General features: G+C 53.7%; 1 protein-coding gene across 1 annotated transcript in view; it reads right to left on the reverse strand.

Moving 5' to 3' along the window:
• CARM1 (coactivator-associated arginine methyltransferase 1) overlaps positions 1-15857 on the reverse strand; it is a 31529-nt gene extending 15672 nt beyond the window's left edge. Inside the window, exons 1-5 of the mRNA XM_011954954.1 lie at positions 15770-15857; positions 12874-12927; positions 3256-3381; positions 1320-1426; positions 256-360 (exon numbers count right to left, since the gene is read on the reverse strand). Of these exons, the coding sequence (XP_011810344.1) occupies positions 256-360; positions 1320-1426; positions 3256-3381; positions 12874-12927; positions 15770-15857 (480 nt within the window). The remainder of the gene's footprint in view (positions 1-255; positions 361-1319; positions 1427-3255; positions 3382-12873; positions 12928-15769) is intronic.
• Between the last annotated feature and the right edge of the window lie 1951 nt (positions 15858-17808).

The raw sequence follows: 17808 nt of genomic DNA on the forward strand, positions 1-17808 counted from the left end.
ACCTCGCCCGGCTAGTTTTTTGTATCTTTTAGTAGAGACGGGGTTTCACCGTGTTAGCCAGGATGGTCTCAATCTCCTGACCTCGCGATCCGCCCGTCTTGGCCTCCCAAAGTGCTGGGATTACAGGCTTGAGCCACTGCGCCTGGCCTGATAAATGCATTTCTAATCTGAGATTTTTGAAGATAAAATCAATGCGCAAAGAAAAAAAAAAAAAAGGCAGAAGTAGAGAGGTGGGCACGTGCACAGGCCGCTCACCTTGTCCTTGAAGTCAGTGTGGTTTTGCAGGATGGCGCGCTGGTAGGTGCCTGTCCGCACGTAGTCCTGCATCATGTTCTGCTGCTGGGACAGGTAGCCATAAAACTGGAACAGAGACACACCAATGGCACGGGGCACATGGTGGCACGAGGCAGTCAAGGCCCTGGCCAGCCCTGTGATAGAGCAAGGGGCCATCTTAGGCACAAACCTCCCTCAGGAGGCCGTGCACCCTCTGCCTGGACCCCACTAGCAGCTCCAGGAGAGGGAGCAGGAAGCCAGAGGGCAGCCCCCAGGAGGACAGCGCCACGATCACTGCAGCCGACGGCAACAGCTGGATGCTGCCTGGACCTGGAAGCCACCCAGGGGAACTCAATATTTGCCACAGGCAGGCTTCTGGCATCAGGGGACACCTGCCCCATCTTGAGGGCCCCAAAGGAGAAGAGAAGCGGATCGAACAGAGCCCTAGAACTCAGAGCGCCAGGCAGGTGAGGTGTGGTGTCTCTCTGTAAGACAACGGGCGATCGGGAGGCAGCGTGGCACCTGGGCAGGGGCACAGGCTTTGGCATCAGGCAGACCTGGCTTCCCATCTCGGCTCTGTTGCATAATAGCTGTGTGACTTGGAGCAAGTCACTTAACCTCTCTGAGCCTCAGTTTTCTCATCTGTAAAATGGGGACAATAATAGCACTTACCTCCTAGCGTTGTTGGGAGGGTCCAAGTGCTTCTGTGCACGTGACAGCGCTTAGACCAGGGCCTGGCATGCAGGGAGCGCTCAGGGCATTGCAACTGCTCTACCGTTATTCACAACGCCTGTGGCCCTGAGCTCCACCTGTGCTCAGATCCTTCCAGCAACCCTCTCAGGCAGGCACCTGCATCTCCGCTTCACAGATGAGGAAACTGAGGCCCAGCCAGCGGAGGAAACCTGCCCAAGGCTACATGGCCAGTAAGGGACAGAGCCAGGACGGGAACTTGGGTGGGCCTTCCCTGTGCTGCGTGGCCTCCTGCGGGCAGGTGGCATGGGGGTTGCCGGGGGGAGGCGGCCTGGCTGAGGGCGAGTGTAACCCACCTGGAAGTACTGCACGGCAGAAGACTCCTCCGTCCGCTCGCTGAACACGGACCGCTCCAGGGTGTGGCCCCGGCAGGTTTTCAGGATGTTGTAGAAGGAACAGAAATCTGGAACAGGGAAGCCAAGTCACTGGGGGGCGGTCAGCAACCTGGCATATGGCCATCTGGGAGGGAAGGTTCTGGATGGCCGTGTGTCCTGACGTTTCTCCCTTGAACATATGGGGCTGGTGATTTCTCTTCCCCAAAAAACAATTTTCCAAGTTTAAAGAAAAGATGAAGGGCAGCCATGCCTGCACCCTGGGGACTGACATGAGAAGAGGACAGGTATCCTGCATGTGGGGCTGGTGTCTGGTGGGAGTGGGCCTGGGGATTCCTCACCAAAGGGCAGCTTGGTGAAGCTCTCTCAAGCACACACCCACTGGCCTGGGAGTCGAAGCTCTGGCAAGTAAGCCCAAGTCCACCCAGAAGCTCAGGGCAGCATCTGTGTGGGGGCAGCAGACACTGCGATGTCCAGTAAAAGGGGACTAGACAAACCCCAGGGGCACAGAAAAGCACAGCAGAGGCCAGGTGCCTCACGCCTGTAATCCCAGCACTTTGGGAGGCTGAGGTAGGCAGATCAGTTGTCAGGGTTTTGAGACCAGCCTGGGCAACATAACAAGACCCTGCCACGTTAAAAAACAAGAACAAAAACAAGAAATAGAAAAGAAAAGCAAGGCAGAGAATCACCAATCACTACCCTTCCCCAAGATGCAACGGTATGTGGCCCTTTAAAACAGGCTCTATCGGCCGGGTGCAGTGGCTAAAGCCTGTAATCCCAGCACTTTGGGAGGCCGAGACGGGCGGATCATGAGGTCAGGAGATCGAGACCATCCTGGCTAACACGGTGAAACCCCGTCTCTACTAAAAATACAAAAACTAGCCGGGCGTGGTGGCGGGCGCCTGTAGTCCCAGCTACTCAGGAGGCTGAGGCAGGAGAATGGCGTAAACCTGGGAGGCAGAGCTTGCAGTGAGCCGAGATTGAGCCACTGCACTCCAGCCTGGGCGACAGAGCTAGACTCCGTCTCCAAAAAAAAAAAAAAAAAAAAGGCCGGGCACGGTGGCTCACATTTGTAATCCCAGCACTTTGGGAGGCTGAGGCGGTGGCTCACTTGAAGCCAGGAGTTCGAGACCACAGTGAAAACCCATCTCTACAAAAAATTAGCCAGGCGTGGCAGGTTCACACAGGTGGCCCTAAGGGCTCAGACTGCCCGAGGTATATCTGGGTCATTGCACAGCCTTCTTGAGACAAGGGGGAGGCCGGCAGTGGCTATGGGCAGGCAGCCTCCCCACCTCCAGCTGTCCCTGCACCAGCCCGTGTCAATCACTGGGCTCACTTCACCTCTCTGGTAAACCAAGCCTGAGGCGGGACCGTCAGACCGTCTCCAGCCCTGGGCATCCCTCGACACCTCCACTGCTACTCCGGCTGCATCCACCTGGGGTTCTCCCACCCCTAGTCAGGAATCTTGTGTCTCCCTGTGCCCCTAAGGTGGGTCCGGTTAGGCCCCTCTGGTGGCTTCTCTGTGCCCTGAGCAAACTGTTCCTGCCCCTACGACCTCGTCTCACTCCATCTCCTAAACTCCAGTCACAGCTGGCCCAGGGCTGGCCACTGCCAGAAAGACTGGGCCCAGGTGGTCAGGATGGGCCTCTTGGAGGTGGGGACATAAAAGCCAAGCCCCAAAAGACGCGAAGGAGCTAGTGAGGGAGGGTCTGGGATCCAGCGTCTACCCAGGCAGTAGAGTGTCCTCTGGACATATCTGCATGTGGGAATGCAGTTTGGAGGGCAGCAGAGCATTCTCAAGGATGCATGGGCCACTCCTTCGCCAGGCTCCATGCCCCTGCCCACCAGGGCTCTGGGCGCTCTGGGCTGGTGTCACCGGAACGGAAGCAGGGCCACGTACCGTTGGGTGTGGCGAACTGGATGAGGACGCTGTTGCAGCCCAGGGTGATGATGAAGGACTGCTTGCCCACGCGGCTACACTCTGTCTCTCGGGACACCGAGCACTTAAAGACACACACATCTTCATCTATGAGAGAAGATAGGCTGGCGTGAGCAGTACAGCCCTGTCGGCTGCCTTCTTTTGAGCCCGGGTCCCTGACGCCCTCCTGCTGCCTCCCGTTGGTGCCCCCAGATTCTTCCGGAGTGTCACTAAACCACCCTGGCAGCGTTGCCGGGTGCGCTGCCTGCCCAGCCCACATTGAGGACAAGGGAGCGGCTGATCAGACAGCAGGGATACAGTCTGTGTCCTCAGGATGACCAGGGCTGAGACAGGGGGACGGTGAAGGCTGAGATGGGCAGACAGGGCCACCAGGTACGGTGCCAACCCACAGGGCCTCAGAGCTGGAGCTGCCTCTCCTCCACTCGGCTGAGCCCTTCTGTTCTTGGATGGGTGCAGTGCAGTGACTGCATGGGGCCAGTGTAGCCAGACCGCCGGGTTCACACCCCACCCATGCCATTTGTTCACTGTGACACAGGCAGGTCCCTCAGCCTCTCTGGAACTTGGGTTCTCACCGTCAGATGGGGCTAATGGCGGGGCAGTTGTCTAGTGAATTACGACACTGTCTCCCTCTACCCATCATGATAGCTGTTACTAGTTATTCATTCCACAAACCTGTAGCCACTCCACTCCAGCCAAATGGTGAAACTTAGCGATGCCAGGAACGGGCCGGCCCAATCAGGCACTGTGCCCCTGCCTGCCATACTACAGTGGGACAGGTGCATCATCTGTAGTATTCTTGGCAAAAATGTTTGACCTAGTCCCATCTTCAAGGGACAACAGAAAACGACAGGTTGTTGGGCAGGCTACAGGACAACCAGGCTGGTCTCCTCGAACAGGCCAATGTCAGGAAAGACCAAAACGGTGGGAGCTATTCCAGAGTGCAGGAGACAAGAAAAGGGGGAGTGCCCAATGCGATGCAAACTGGGACCCTGGGCTGGAGCCGCATGAAAAATGTTTTAAAAAGTTATAAAGGACAACTGGGGAGACTGGACCCACACCTCCAATCCCAGCACTTTGGGAGGCCAAAGTGGGAGGATCACTTGAACCCAGGAGTTGGAGATCAGACTGGGCAGCATAGCAAGACCCTGTCTCTACAAAAAAATTTAAAAATTAGGCAGGCGTGGTGGCGAGTGCCTGTTGTCTTAGGGACTCACGAGGCTGAAGTGTAAGGATCAGTTGAGCCGACTGTGCCACTGCATTCCAGCCTGGGTGACAGAGCAAGACCCTGTCTCAAAAAATAAAGGACAACTGGGGAGCTGGACAGAGTAGCTCCCACCTATGGTCCCAGGAGGTTGAGGTTGCAATGAGCTATGATGGTGCCACTGCACTCTAGTCTAGGCAACAGAAGTGAGATCCTACTTAAAAAAAAAAAAAAAAAAAAAAAAAGACAACTAGGAAAATGTGAGTGTGGAATACATATGCCATAATTTTAAGTTATTTGGATGTGACAATGGCATTGTGGTTTTGTAAAGAAATGCCTTTGTTCTTAGAAAACATATGTGGAAGTATTTATGGCAAATTCCTATGACATCAGTAGCTTGCTTTTCAATAGCCCATCACAACAACAACGTAAGTGCAAATATGGCAAAAGTGTTCCCAATCACCCTGAATAGCCAAAACAATCTTGAAAAAGAATGAACCTGGAGGATTCCCATGTCGCAATTTCAAATTTTACTATGAAGGTACAGTAATGTAAACAGTGTAGTGGTACTGGCAAAAGAATGGAGACACAGATCAATGGAACAGAATCAGAGTCCAGAAATAAACCCTTACACTTATCCTCAATTGATTTTTGACAAAGATTCCAAGAACATTCAATGGGGAAAGAATAGCGCCTTCAACAAATACTGCTAAGAAAACTGGATAACCACAGAGAAAAGAATGAAGTTAAACTCCTACCTCACACCATATACAAATAAAACAGACCTCAAATGGAGCAATGACCTAAACATAAGAGCTAAAACTAAAAAACTCTTAGGAGAACTATTTGCAAATCATCTATTGCTAAGTATTTAGTGTCCAGAATATATAAAAAAAACTCTTTTAGGGTCAGGCCTGGTGGCTAACACCTGTAATCCCAGTATTGTGGGAGGCGGGCAGATCACTAGAACCCAGGAGTTTAAGACCAGCCTGGGCAACACGGTGAAATCCCGTCTCTACTAAAAATATATAAATATTAGTCAGGTGTAGTGGCATGTGCCTGTAGTCCCAACTACTTGGGAGGCTGAGGTGGGAGAATCACCTGAGCCCAGGAAGTTGACACTGCAGCAAGCAGAGATGGCAACACTGCACTCTAGACTGGGTGACAAGAATAAGACCCTATCTCAAAAAAAAGAAAAATAAAAGGTTGGGCACGGTGGCTCACACCTGTAATCCCAGCACTTTGGGAGGCCAAGGTGGGTGGATCACGAGGTCAGGAGATTGAGACCATCCTGGCTAACACGGTGAAATCCTGTCTCTACTAAAAATACAACAACAACAAAAAAATAATAAAATAAAATAAAATTGGCTGGGCATGGTGGCTCATGCCTGCAATCCCAGCACTTTGGGAGGCCAAGGCGGGCGGATCACGAGATCGAGACCATCCTGGCTAACACGGTGAAACCCTGTCTCTACTAAAAATACAACAACAAAAAAATAATAATAAAATAAAATAAAATTGGCCCGGCATGGTGGCTCATGCCTGCAATCCCAGCACTTTGGGAGGCCAAGGCGGGCGGATCACGAGATCGAGACCATCCTGGCTAACACGGTGAAACCCTGTCTCTACTAAAAATACAAAAATTAGCTGGGTGTGGTGGTGGGCGCCTGTAGTCCCAGCTACTCAGGAGGCTGAGGCAGGAGAATCACTTGAACCTGGGAGGTGGAGCTTGCAGTGAGCCGAGAGCACGCCACTGCACTCCAGTCTGGGTGACACAGTGAGACTCTGTCTCAAAACAAACAAACAAAAAAGCAAAAACAAACAAAAAATTAGCCAGGCATGGTGGCAGGCGCCTGTAGTCCCAGCTACTCAGAAGGCTGAGGCAGGAGAATGGCGTGAACCCAAGAGGTGGAGCTTGCAGTGAGCGAAGATCACGCCACTGCACTGCAGCCTGGGCAACAGAGCAAGACTCCATCTCAAAAAAATAAAAATAAAAATAAACAATTACTTTTTATCTCATTTTATTTATTTTTTTTTTTTGAGATGGAGTCTTACTCCATTGCCCAGCCTGGAGTTCAGTGGCACAATCTTGGCTTGCTGTGACCTCTGTCTCCCGGATTCTAGGGATTCTCCTGCTTCAGCCTCCCGAGTAGCGGGGGAACTACAGGTGTGCGCCACCACATCCAGCTTATTTTGGTACTTTTAGTAGAGACGGGGTTTCACCATGTTGGTCAGGCTGGTCTCAAGCTCCTAAGTTCAAGTGATCTGTCTGCCTCAGCGTCCCAAGGTGCTGGGATTACAGAGGTGAGCTACTGTGCCTGGCCTAAATATTTTTTTGAGACAGATTCTTGATCTGTTGCCCAGGCTGGAGTGCAGCGGTGCCATCTTGGCTCACTGCAACCTCTGCCTCCTGAGTAGCTGGGTTCAAGTGATTCTTGTGCCTCAGCCTCCTGAGTAGCTGGGATTATAGACATGCATCATTACACCTAGTAATTTTTGTATTTTTGGTAGAGATGCAGTTTTGTCGTGTTGGCCAGGCTGGTCTTGAAATCCTAGCCTCATGTGATCTGTCCGCCTCGGCATCTCAAACTGCTGGACTTACAGGCATGAGCCACTGGGCTGGGCCAAGAACTTTTTTTAACTCAACAACAAAGAGATAGCCAGGGCTGGGCACAGGCTCATGCCTGTAATCCCAGCACTTTGGGAGGCCAAGATGGGAGGATAACTTGAGGCCAGGAGTTCAGCGTCAGCCTGGGCAACATAGCAAGATCCCCTATCTACAAAAAAAATAAAATTAGCTGAGCATGGTGGTACATTCCTGAGATCCCAGCTACACAGGAGGCTGAGATGGAAGGATTGCTTGAGCCTGGGAGCTCAAGGCTGCACTGAGCTATGACTCTGCCTGTGAACAGCCACTGCACTCCAGCCTGGGCGACATAGCAAGACTCCATCTCTTTAAAAAAGCAAAAACAAATGCGAGGTGCGGTGGCTTACGCCTGTAATCCCAGCACTTTGGGAAGCCTAGGCAGGCAGTTTATGAGGTCAGGAGATCAAGACCATCCTGGCTAACACGGTGAAACCCCATCTCTACTAAAAATACAAAAAAATTAGCCGGACCTGGAGGCGTGCGCCTGTAGTCCCAGCTGCTGGGGAGACTGAGGCAGGAGAATGGTGTGAACCCAGGAGGCGGAGCCGGCAGTGAGCCGAGATCACACCACTGCACTCCAGCTTGGGTGACAGAGCAAGATTCCGTCTCAAAACAAACAAACAAACAAACAGCTGGCCAAGCGCAGTGGCTCATGCTTGTAATCCCAGCACTTTGGAAGGCAGAGGCAGGCAGATTACCTGAGGTCAGGAGCTCAAGACCAGCATGGCCAACATGACGAAACGCCATCTCTACTGAAAACACAAAAATTAGCCAGGTGTGATGGTGCGTGCCTGTAGTCCCAGCTACTCAGGAGGCTGAGGCAGGCAGAATTGCTCGAATCAGGGAGGCAGAGGTTGCAGTGAGCTGAGATAGGACCACTGCACTTTAGCTTGGGCAACAGAGCAAAGACTCCGTTTCAAAAAAAAAAAAAAGGCCAGGCACGGTGGCTCATGCCTGTAATCCCAGCACTTTGGGAGGCCGAGGTGGGCGGATCACGAGGTCAGGAGATCAAGACAATCCTGGCTAACACGGTAAAACCCCGTCTCTATTAAAAATACAAAAAATTAGCCAGGCGTGGTGGCGGGCACCTCTAGTCCCAGCTACTCGGAAGGCTGAGGCAGGAGAATGGCGTGAACCCGGGAGGCGGAGCTTGTAGTGAGCCGAGATCCGGCCACTGCACTCCAGCCTGGGCGAGAGAGTGAGACTCCGTCTCAAAACAAAAACAAAACAAAACCAACAGATACTCGTATGCAAGCATTCATAGCAGTACCTATTCACGACAGACAAAAGACAGAAATACAACCCAAATGTCCATAAACTGACAAACAGATAAACACAGTTTATTATAAAATGAAACATTATTCAGCCATAAAAATAAAGGAAGCACTGAGCCATGCTACAACATGAATTATCAGAAACATCACACCGAAAGAAGCCAGACACAAATGATTCTATTTGTATGAAATATTCACAGAAGGCACGGTGCTGGTGGCTGAGAGCTAGGAGAAGGCAGGAATGGGGAGCAACTGCTTAACGGATGTGGGGTCTCCTTTTGGGGTGATGACAATATTTTGGGAGTAGACAGAGGCAATTGTTATGCAACATGTAAAAGGGTTGATTTCATGTTATAAAATAACAGCTCTTGACCTCCCAGGCTCAAGCCATCCTCCCACCTCAGCCTCCCGGGTAGCTGGAACCTCACGCGCATGTCACCACCCCTGACTAATTTTGTTTATTTTTTGGTAGAGATGAAGTTCTTACTCTGTTGCCCAGGCTGGTCTGAAACTCCTGGGATTCATGTGATCCTCCCACCTTGGCCTCCAAAGTGTTGGGATTACAGGTGTGATTTTGCTTCAATAGAAAAAGAAAAATGGGCCAGTGTGGTAGCTCATGCCTGTAATTCCAGCACTTTGGGAGGTGGGCAGATCACTTGAACCCAGGAGTTTGAGACACGCCTGTCCAACATGGCAAAACCCCGTCTCCACTAAAAATACAAAAATTACAAGGCATGGTGGTGGGTGCCTATAATCCCAGCTACTTAGGAGGCTGAGGCAGAAGAATTGCCCTGGGAGGCGGAGGTTGCAGTGAGCCAAGATGGCACCACTTCACTCCAGCTTTGGGCGACAGAACGAGACTCCATCTCAAAAAGAAAAAGAAAACTTCCTAACTGACAAGTCCAGGTATGAGGGCCTGCAGATATGAGACCTGCAGGGCAGCTCCCTGGTCACACCCAGCCCTGCCAGACTCTCTCGCCAGGTGCCGCCCTCCTGAGAGGGCAGGGCATGGAGGAACCTCCTGAGCCCCTGCCAGGAGGAGGGTGTCAGCAGGCCACTGCCCCAGACTAACAGCCTCACCACACCCACAGGGGCCCCAAGAGAAGGTGCTCCCAGCTGTAAGTGGGTCCCAGGGAGGCACATGCAACCTTGGCAAGGCGCCCACGCTCATACCCGTCCTGGGGCAGGAGATACTGTCAATCTGTTGGCCATGCCTGGGCGACAGCAAGTGGGCACAGGGAGGCCTGTTTACCAAGCAGCCTGGCAACCCAACCAGTTGCCTGAGGCGCCCCTCTCTGACCTGGTGCCAGGCAGGCAACTACAAGACCTGTGGCCAAGTGGAGCCTGGCTGTGCCCAGCCAGGGCTGGGGCTGGGCTTGGGCCAAAGACGCCGGGGCTGAGGGCAAGTGAATCGCTTCATCACAGCAGCAGCTGCTGAAGCCCGCGGAGCCAGCAGCTTCTCAAAGTCACAGCTCTATCCCCAGGTTAGTCCCTGGCACACAGAAGACACCTGGGAAATACTGACAAACCAAAAAAAAAAGAAAAAAGAAAAAAGAAAAACAACAAGCTAGACCATGTTCCTCCCTTTGTTGGGGAGACACCCGAGCCTCTGAGCTCCGTGCCCATCATTCCTCATGGCTGTCCCCGCCTGGGCCCCTCCCCACAGACATACTCAGCCCTCTAGTCCCTACGCGGGCCAGGCCCCAGGCCTCTGCACATGCCGTTCCCACTTTCTCCCTTTCTCTCCCCTCCCTCTGCTACTATGGGCCCAGTGGGCCATCGCACACCCGGCCCAGGGTCACCTGTGAGCAGGCAGAGAATGCACAGCCTGTCTCCTGGCTCGCGAACAGCACCCCAGGAGGAAGGCAGGAGGGAACCTTGGGGCCGGGGACGCACAGGAGTCTGGATCCAGCAGTGGCGATTCAGTGCTCACCACAGATGCAGCCCTGTCCGTGGGAAACTCACTATGGCATCCTCTCATGGCCAGTCACCACCTCCCAAAGCAGCCATTCTGCTGGGGAGGAGCAGTATGGGAACTGGGGAAGGGGCAGGACCCCAGGATTCAGAAAGGCCCTCTGTGTTGGCCTCTGGAGACCAATCCAAAAAGCACCACTGTCGCCGCATCAGCCGGCGCAGGTTGGGGACTGTGTGCACATGGCCAGGAGAGATAGGGGACAGGCTGCAGGGCTAGCAGGCAAGGGTGACCAAAAAGCAGACTCTGGAGCCAGGAGGCTGTGGTGACTTCAGGCCAATTAAGGCTAAGCCAGAGCTGGGGTATTTTTTTTTTTTTTTTTTTGAGAAGACGTCTCACTCTGTCGCCCAGGCTGGAGTGCAGTGGCACAATCTCAGCTCACTGCAAGCTCCATCTCCCAGGTTCCGGTGATTCTCCTGCCTCAGCCTCCCGAGTAGCTGGGATTACAGGCGTGCACCATCACACCCGGCTAATTTTTGTATTTTTAATAGAGACAGGGTTTCACCATGTTGACCAGGCTGATCTCAAACTCCTGATCTCAGGTGATTCGCCCACCTCGTCCTCCCAAAGTGCCGAGATCACAGGTGTGAGCCACCGTGCCTGGCACAGAGCTAGGATTTTTTTACCCTGCAGTAACAGGAACAGGACTGGGATCTCCTGGTGGAGTCTCCAATGGGGAACGTGAAGAACACGAACCTGGACTGAGTGTTACGCTTCGGCCACCCCTGGACCCACCCTGCGGCTACTCGCTGGCCTGCCTGCTTACTCCGCCCTGATGAAGCTGTGGGGCCAAGGGAGGAGGGGCTGGAATTGCAGGGAGGGGGGTAGGAAAAACTGCCCCATCTTTGAGGCAGCCTTTCTTGCTCCCCAGGAAGCAGCCCCCCACCATGTGAATCCAGGTCACAAACCCCCAGTTGCCATGAGCCAGGCCTGCCCACACCCTGTGGAGGCTGGGATGTCACATGATGTAAGAGTGACAACACTCTAAGGGCCAGGCTCTGTTCCAGTGCCTATGTCTAACCCGTTTCCTCTTCTCATCACCCCTGGGAGTATCTACTCTCACTATGCCCTTATTTGCTCAGAGAGGTTAAGCATCTTGCTCAAGGTCACACAGCAAGAGTGGCCGAGGTGACTGGCACTGGCATCCCCATTCCTCACCAATGCAGCAGCCGACGTCTCTGTGCTTCCTAGAGCAGGGTTTGGCTGACTTTCTGTGTAAAGGACCAGACAGTAAATATTGTGTGCTTCCTGGGGAATCTGATCTCTGCTACAATGATTCTATTCTGCCTTGCAGCAGACAATATGTAAACAAGTGAGCATGGCTGTGTGCCCATAAAGCTTTATTTGCAAAACCCAGCAGGATTACAAGTGCAGCGCAGAGGCTGGACCCTCAGCGTCCTCGCCACCCACTTCCTTATTTGCTCACCAGGCACTGGGCAATGGAGACACGCTCCCCATCCTAGGGGCGGTGAGGACAGCCGAGTGGCAGACTGACAGGGATCCCCAGGTGGTGGACTCTGTAGGTGGCACCTGACCCAGCCTGGGAAGGAGACTAGGGACAGATCTGCCAGTGAGGGGAAGAGCACAGGGAAGATAGGGAAACAGGGGTGGCAAAGACAGTGTGCAGTGAGCCCTGGGAGGCTGCTGGGACAGACCCCCGTGCAAGGTGGGTTGATGTGGGTAGGGGCACTGTGGGGGGACTGCAAGAGGCCCCAGCGGATTGGTGGCTCGGCTCTGGGCAGCACTGGGAGGGACCTTGCGCAGGGTGGGGAGAAACCCGCCGCCACACAGGCTGAGGCAAGAGCCAAGGGCTATGGCTGGCCAGGCAGGAGGCAATGGGGGTGAGGAAGAGGGCAGCTCTTGGGGGACCAGCTGCTGTTCCCCACCTGCCTTAGAGTCAGCACCCTGCACATCCCCTCCTTATTGGCCTCCCAGGGCAGCAGAATCTGGGGGACTCTAAGGTACAAGGACTCCCTAGCCCCAGACTTGAAAAAAATGCACTAGAGAATGGTGGGCGGGGCAGCAGCAGCTCCATGGCAGCCCTGGGTCCCAGCCAGCATGCAGGAGGGTCTTGGAAGAACAGGGAGACGTCTCTCAAGGGTCTCACTGAGCAGATGGTCCCAGGGGACGTACCATGCCTCAGTCATCTCCCAGGCCACCCTTCAAGCCACACAGTGTCTAACACAACCCGCCTGCTGTGCTCTTGTCTCACACCGCCCCATGGTTCCCCAGCACCTTCTGGAAGCAGCCCTCTGCCAGTGTCCGCAGTCTCATTGCTGCCCCCTGGGTCACTCCAGCCAAACCTTGCTGGCCTTCAACACTCCTTCCCAGTCAAGATCATGGGCAGAGGTTCTCTCTGGCCTCTGATGATCCTTAGAGATCACCCTCCCGCCTTCCCCTGCTTCCCTGTCACCACCTCCTAGAGGTCCTCCGGCATTTCCCAGACAAGCCCTCATTGCCTGGCAGCTCCTTATTTAATGCCTACCTGACAGCCCCACAAAACGCAGATCCAGGGCTCTGGGCATGACCCACACAGTACCTAGCACACAAGGGGCACTCATGGGTACCAACCAGAATGCCCTCCCCAGGATAGGGGTAGGGGAGGCCCAGCCTCTTCCCGAAGCACAGGGGGCAGTGGGTGCAGGGGTCCAGGTGTCCAGGTCAGAATGCTAGCCTGCCCTCACCGTGAGCACGGCCTTGACTGGGGAAGTGGCTTCACTATGCAGAGATGTTTAGCATCAGGTGGCCACACAGCAGCACTATCTATTCACCTCCTGCCCCTCCCCCTTGCTTCCAGAAAGCAATGGAACAAGCAGGGGATCCTTGGGCCCCTGAGGCTCGTTAGACCTGGGTCAGGGGCACCTGGAGTCCCTCAGAACTTCCCATCCCTAGGCTGGGCACAGTGGTTTGCACCTGTAATACCAGCACTTTGGGAGGCCAAGCCACGTGGATCGCTTGAGGCTAGGAGTTTGAGACTAGTCCGGCCAACATGGTGAAACCTCATCTGTACCAAAAATACAAAAATCAGCCAGGAGTGGTGGTGGGCGCCTGTAATCCCAGCTACTTGGGAGGCTGAGGCAGGAGAATAATCTGAACCTGGGAGGCGGAGGTTGCAGTGAGCAGAAATCATGCCACTGTACTCCAGCCTGGGTGACAGAGCAAGACTCTCTCTCAAAAAGGAAAATAAAGAGAACCTCCCATGCCATCGTGACATCAGGGCCACATTCTTTGGCAGACAGAGAACAAGGAGGCTGGCTAGGAACAGTGGTTCATGCCTGTAATACTAACACTTTGGAAAGCCGAGTCGGGAGGATCACTTGAGCCCAGGAGTTTGAGATCAGCCTGGGCAACATAGTGAGACCCCATCTTCTACAAATAATAATAAAAAAATAAGCAGAGCATGGTGGTGTGCACCTGTAGTCCCAACCATGTGAGAAGCTGCGGCAGGAAAATCCCTTGAGCCTGGGAGGTCAAGGCTGCAGTGAGCCGAGATTGTATCACTGTACTCCAGCCTGGGCGACAGAGTGAGACCCCATTTCAAGAAAGAAAAAAAAAAAGAGAGAGAGAGAGAAAACACAAGGAGGTGGAGGGCAAGAAGAAAAGCAGCAGCACCAGCTGGGGGGAGAAAGGCCACATTTCAAGCTCTTGCATCTCCAGGGGGAACACAACTGTAGCCACCAAATGGAGGCATAATTAAAGCTATTTATCTGAGCAGACCTGGGCGGGGGAGTAGCTGGTGGCTGTAGAAGCCGTCGTCCAAATGGTACATCTTTTATTAAATCGCCTCCTGCTGCTAAAGACGACATGGGCTCTTCACCTTCCAGAGGAAAATATTCCCGATCAAAGGAAGAGAGTTAGGTAAAAAGAGGGAGACCCCCCGCTCCCCCGCGGCCAACTCCCATCCCACAGGTACAGAAAAAAACATGCTTTCTGAAGCCCACTCGGCTGGCATCTCTTCGCTCAGCCTGCTGTGCCCGGACCACACGCAGGCACAGAGGACCTGGCGGTGAACCAGAGAGCCACCCCCGGCCCTCCCATGATGGGAGTCCACAGTGGGAGGCAGACAGCACCCAGCAGGGCAGTGAGGAGACGGACAACAGAAACTGGCAGTAAGTGCTGAAAGGAGGGAAAGCACGGGAGCTGACGCACGCGGACCGGGCCCAATTCAGATTCCAGGCAGACTGGGGAGGAGGCGACACCTGAGCCAGGCCCCACTGCCCTGGCGGCGGTGACCTTGTTTCCACACTGTGGGCACCAGAAGCTTCTCCCCGTTCCTGTGTGGCCTGGCGCCCATGTGCCCAAGAGGCAGCAGAGATGACCCAGCAGGGAGGGACTGAAAGGATAAAGGATGGGATTTGGCATCAAGGAGGACTTGGGTTTATCAGGGAGGGGCTGGGTTCAGGGCCGAACCCTCTGTTCTCCGGCCCTGACCTTGGCTTCCTCATCTATCCAACGGCCACCCTGACACATCCCAAAAGGGTGAGGTGACATAACCCATGTGGAGGGCCTGGCAGCCCGGCCCCAGGGCACCATCCTGGAACTTCATGTGCAGCAGAGCCCCGCAGGGCTTGGACCCCTGAACTAGCAGCTGCCTTCACCCCTGGCCTCAGGAGCCCCATCTATAAAATGGACACAATGGCCGGGCGTGGTGGCTCACGCCTGTAATCCCAGCCCTTTGGGAGGCCAAGTCAGGCAGCTCACAACGTCAGGAGATCAAGACCACCCTGGCTAACACGGTGAAACCCCATCTCTACTAAAAATACAAAAAAATTAGCCGGGCTTGGTGGCGGGTGCCTATAGTCCCAGCTACTCAGGAGGCTGAGGCAGGAGAATCACTTGAATCCAGGAGGCAGAGGTTGCAGTGAGACGAGATCGCACCACTGCACTCCAGCCTCAGTGATACAGTGAGACTCGGTCTCAAAAAAAAAAAAAAAAAAAATTAGCCAGGCATGGTGGTATACGCCTGTAATCCCAGCTACTCAGGAGGCTGAGGCAGGAGAATCGCTTGAACCCAGAAGGCAGAGGTTGCAGTGAGCACAGATTGTGCCATAGCACTCCAGCCTGTGCAACAAAAGCAAAACTCTGCCTCAAAAAATAAAATAAAATAGGCACAAAATAGGAACGAAAACCCCTCCCTGCAGTGAGGATTCCCAGGTAATGGAGGGAGCGGTAGGTGTTAAGTACTTCGTAAACAAGAGCAGCTGCTGTTACCATCATCAGAACAGATCAATGCCAGCCTCGGAAGAGAATCCCAAACCCCAGAACCCTAACCCGGCCTGGCCTCCCTCTCCTGTGGTAACCTGAGTCGGATCCTCCAATGTCATCCGGAATCCCAAACCCCAGAACCCTAACCCGGCCTGGCCTCCCTCTCCTGCCGTAACCTGAGTCGGATCCTCCGATGTCGTCCTTGGAGAAGCTCTGGAGCAGTTGCTCCACGGTGCTGCCCAGCCCCGGGTATCTGAGGACCATCAGGTCACCCTGGGCTCCTCTGGCCCAACCCTGGCCTCTGGGCGAATCCCAACCCTGCTCCAGCACTGGAGCTGGGTGTTCAGGAGCCCTACAGCCATGGCTCTGAACGGGCACTGCCCCCAGCACATCAGAGCTATGTCTGAGCAACTGATCAAAAACTTTCGGCCCAGAAATCCCTTTGCAGGGCCTTATGTATGCTACAAGCTCTACTTGCAGAGATATACCTAGATCTGAAGGCGCCCAAAGCAGAAAACCGAAATATCCATGGATTAATGAAAGAATGAATAAATGAAGATGTGGGAAATTAAAAGAAATCGATTTCCATCTGTACACACTGACATGTTAAATGACCAAGCCACAAGGTAAGGGACAGACAGAGTGGTATAAAACCTATGCACCACAGGTGTACAGATGGGCGGGGAAGGAAGAGAGGGAGGAGCGGCTGTGCACTCTGCATTCATGGGGCTTGTCTGGAAACACAATAAAGTGACTTCATTGCTGCCTCTGGGAAGCAAGTCATACTTTTTAACCCGCACCCTCCTCTACCATTGTGTGAACGTGCCTAACGTGAAGCCCAGCAGGTTCGAGGAGAGATTTATGCGTGCACACTTGTATGTGCCTGAAAAACCAAAGGTCACGGGCAGTGCGGAGGGAAGCAGAGACTCACTTTTCATGTTACACCCTCCTGAGTGGTTTGAATTTCTCCCTTGTACATGAAAGATAGCCAGACAAAAGGCAATGGCGAAGGCTGGGGGCAGGAGAGCCGGCGTCTACGCAAGTTGTCTGGGCCCCTCCCTAGAGTGGGCAGGCCGGACGGGGGACCACCCCCCCAACATCCTTTTGGACGCTGCTGGCTGGGGGAGGGGAGTGGGAACAGGCCCTGAGCCTCTTCTGTGACCCAGCTGGAGGCTGGCGGACAACCCTGCTTTCCTCAGCTCGGAATCTCCCAGAGCAAGCCCTGCACCCACCCCGCCGCCCTCAGTGGGTGTGATGGAGGTGGGGCGGTCAGCCCAAGGGCAGCGGGGCTCCCTGACCTGCATTCCAGTAAGGGAGGCTTCCCAAACGAGCCAGGAGCAGTAAGATTCAGGTTTGAACCTGAGCTCTGCCACCTGCAAGCAAGGGACCATCACCTCCCGACACCTCAGCTTTAGCGTCTAGACAAATAAAATAACATGTGGTTCAGTGGGTAGCCATGAGGACAAATCCACCCGTGCCTGGCCCAAGACCCATGGGCACACAGTAGTGTGGCATTGGCACAAAACATCAGTCTTGGTCCCTGTGTCCCCAGAGTGCTCCAGTTCAAGGCAAAGGGTTAAGAGAAGGAGCCATGGAAACAGTTCTGGACACAAGGCCATGTCGGGCCCAGAACAGGTGTTTGGCCCTGTCCCCCAGGTGGCCACCCCGGGACCCAACCCATCTGGCAAGTGGCTGACAGAGAATCAGCTTCACACACTGCTTGGGAACACTCCTCATTTTTGGTCTCCCTCTGTCACCCAGGCTGGAGTGCAATGGCCCGCCCAGTCACAGCACACTGCAGCCTCGACCTGTGCTCAAGAAGCAATCCACCCACCTCCACCTCCTAAGCAGCTGGGACTTCAGGTAGAATAGAGCTACACCAGGGAAAAAAATACATACATATATATATATATATGCATATATATGTGTGTATATACACATATGCATACATATCTGTGTATATACACATATGCATACATATCTGTATATATGCATGTATGTGTGTATATATGCATGTATGTGTATATATGTGTGTGTATATATGTGTACACATATGTAAATAAAACAAAGTAGCTGGGACCACAGGTATGTACTACCACACAAAACTAATTTTTAGGCTGGGTGCAGTGGCTCACACCTGTAATCCCTGCACTTCGGGAACACCTGAGGCCAGGAGTTCGAAACCAGCCTGGCCAACATGGAGAAACCCTGTCTC

This window comes from Colobus angolensis, unplaced genomic scaffold (genome assembly GCF_000951035.1).
Source record: "Colobus angolensis palliatus isolate OR3802 unplaced genomic scaffold, Cang.pa_1.0 Scaffold39, whole genome shotgun sequence".
NCBI classification, from domain to species: domain Eukaryota; kingdom Metazoa; phylum Chordata; class Mammalia; order Primates; family Cercopithecidae; genus Colobus; species Colobus angolensis.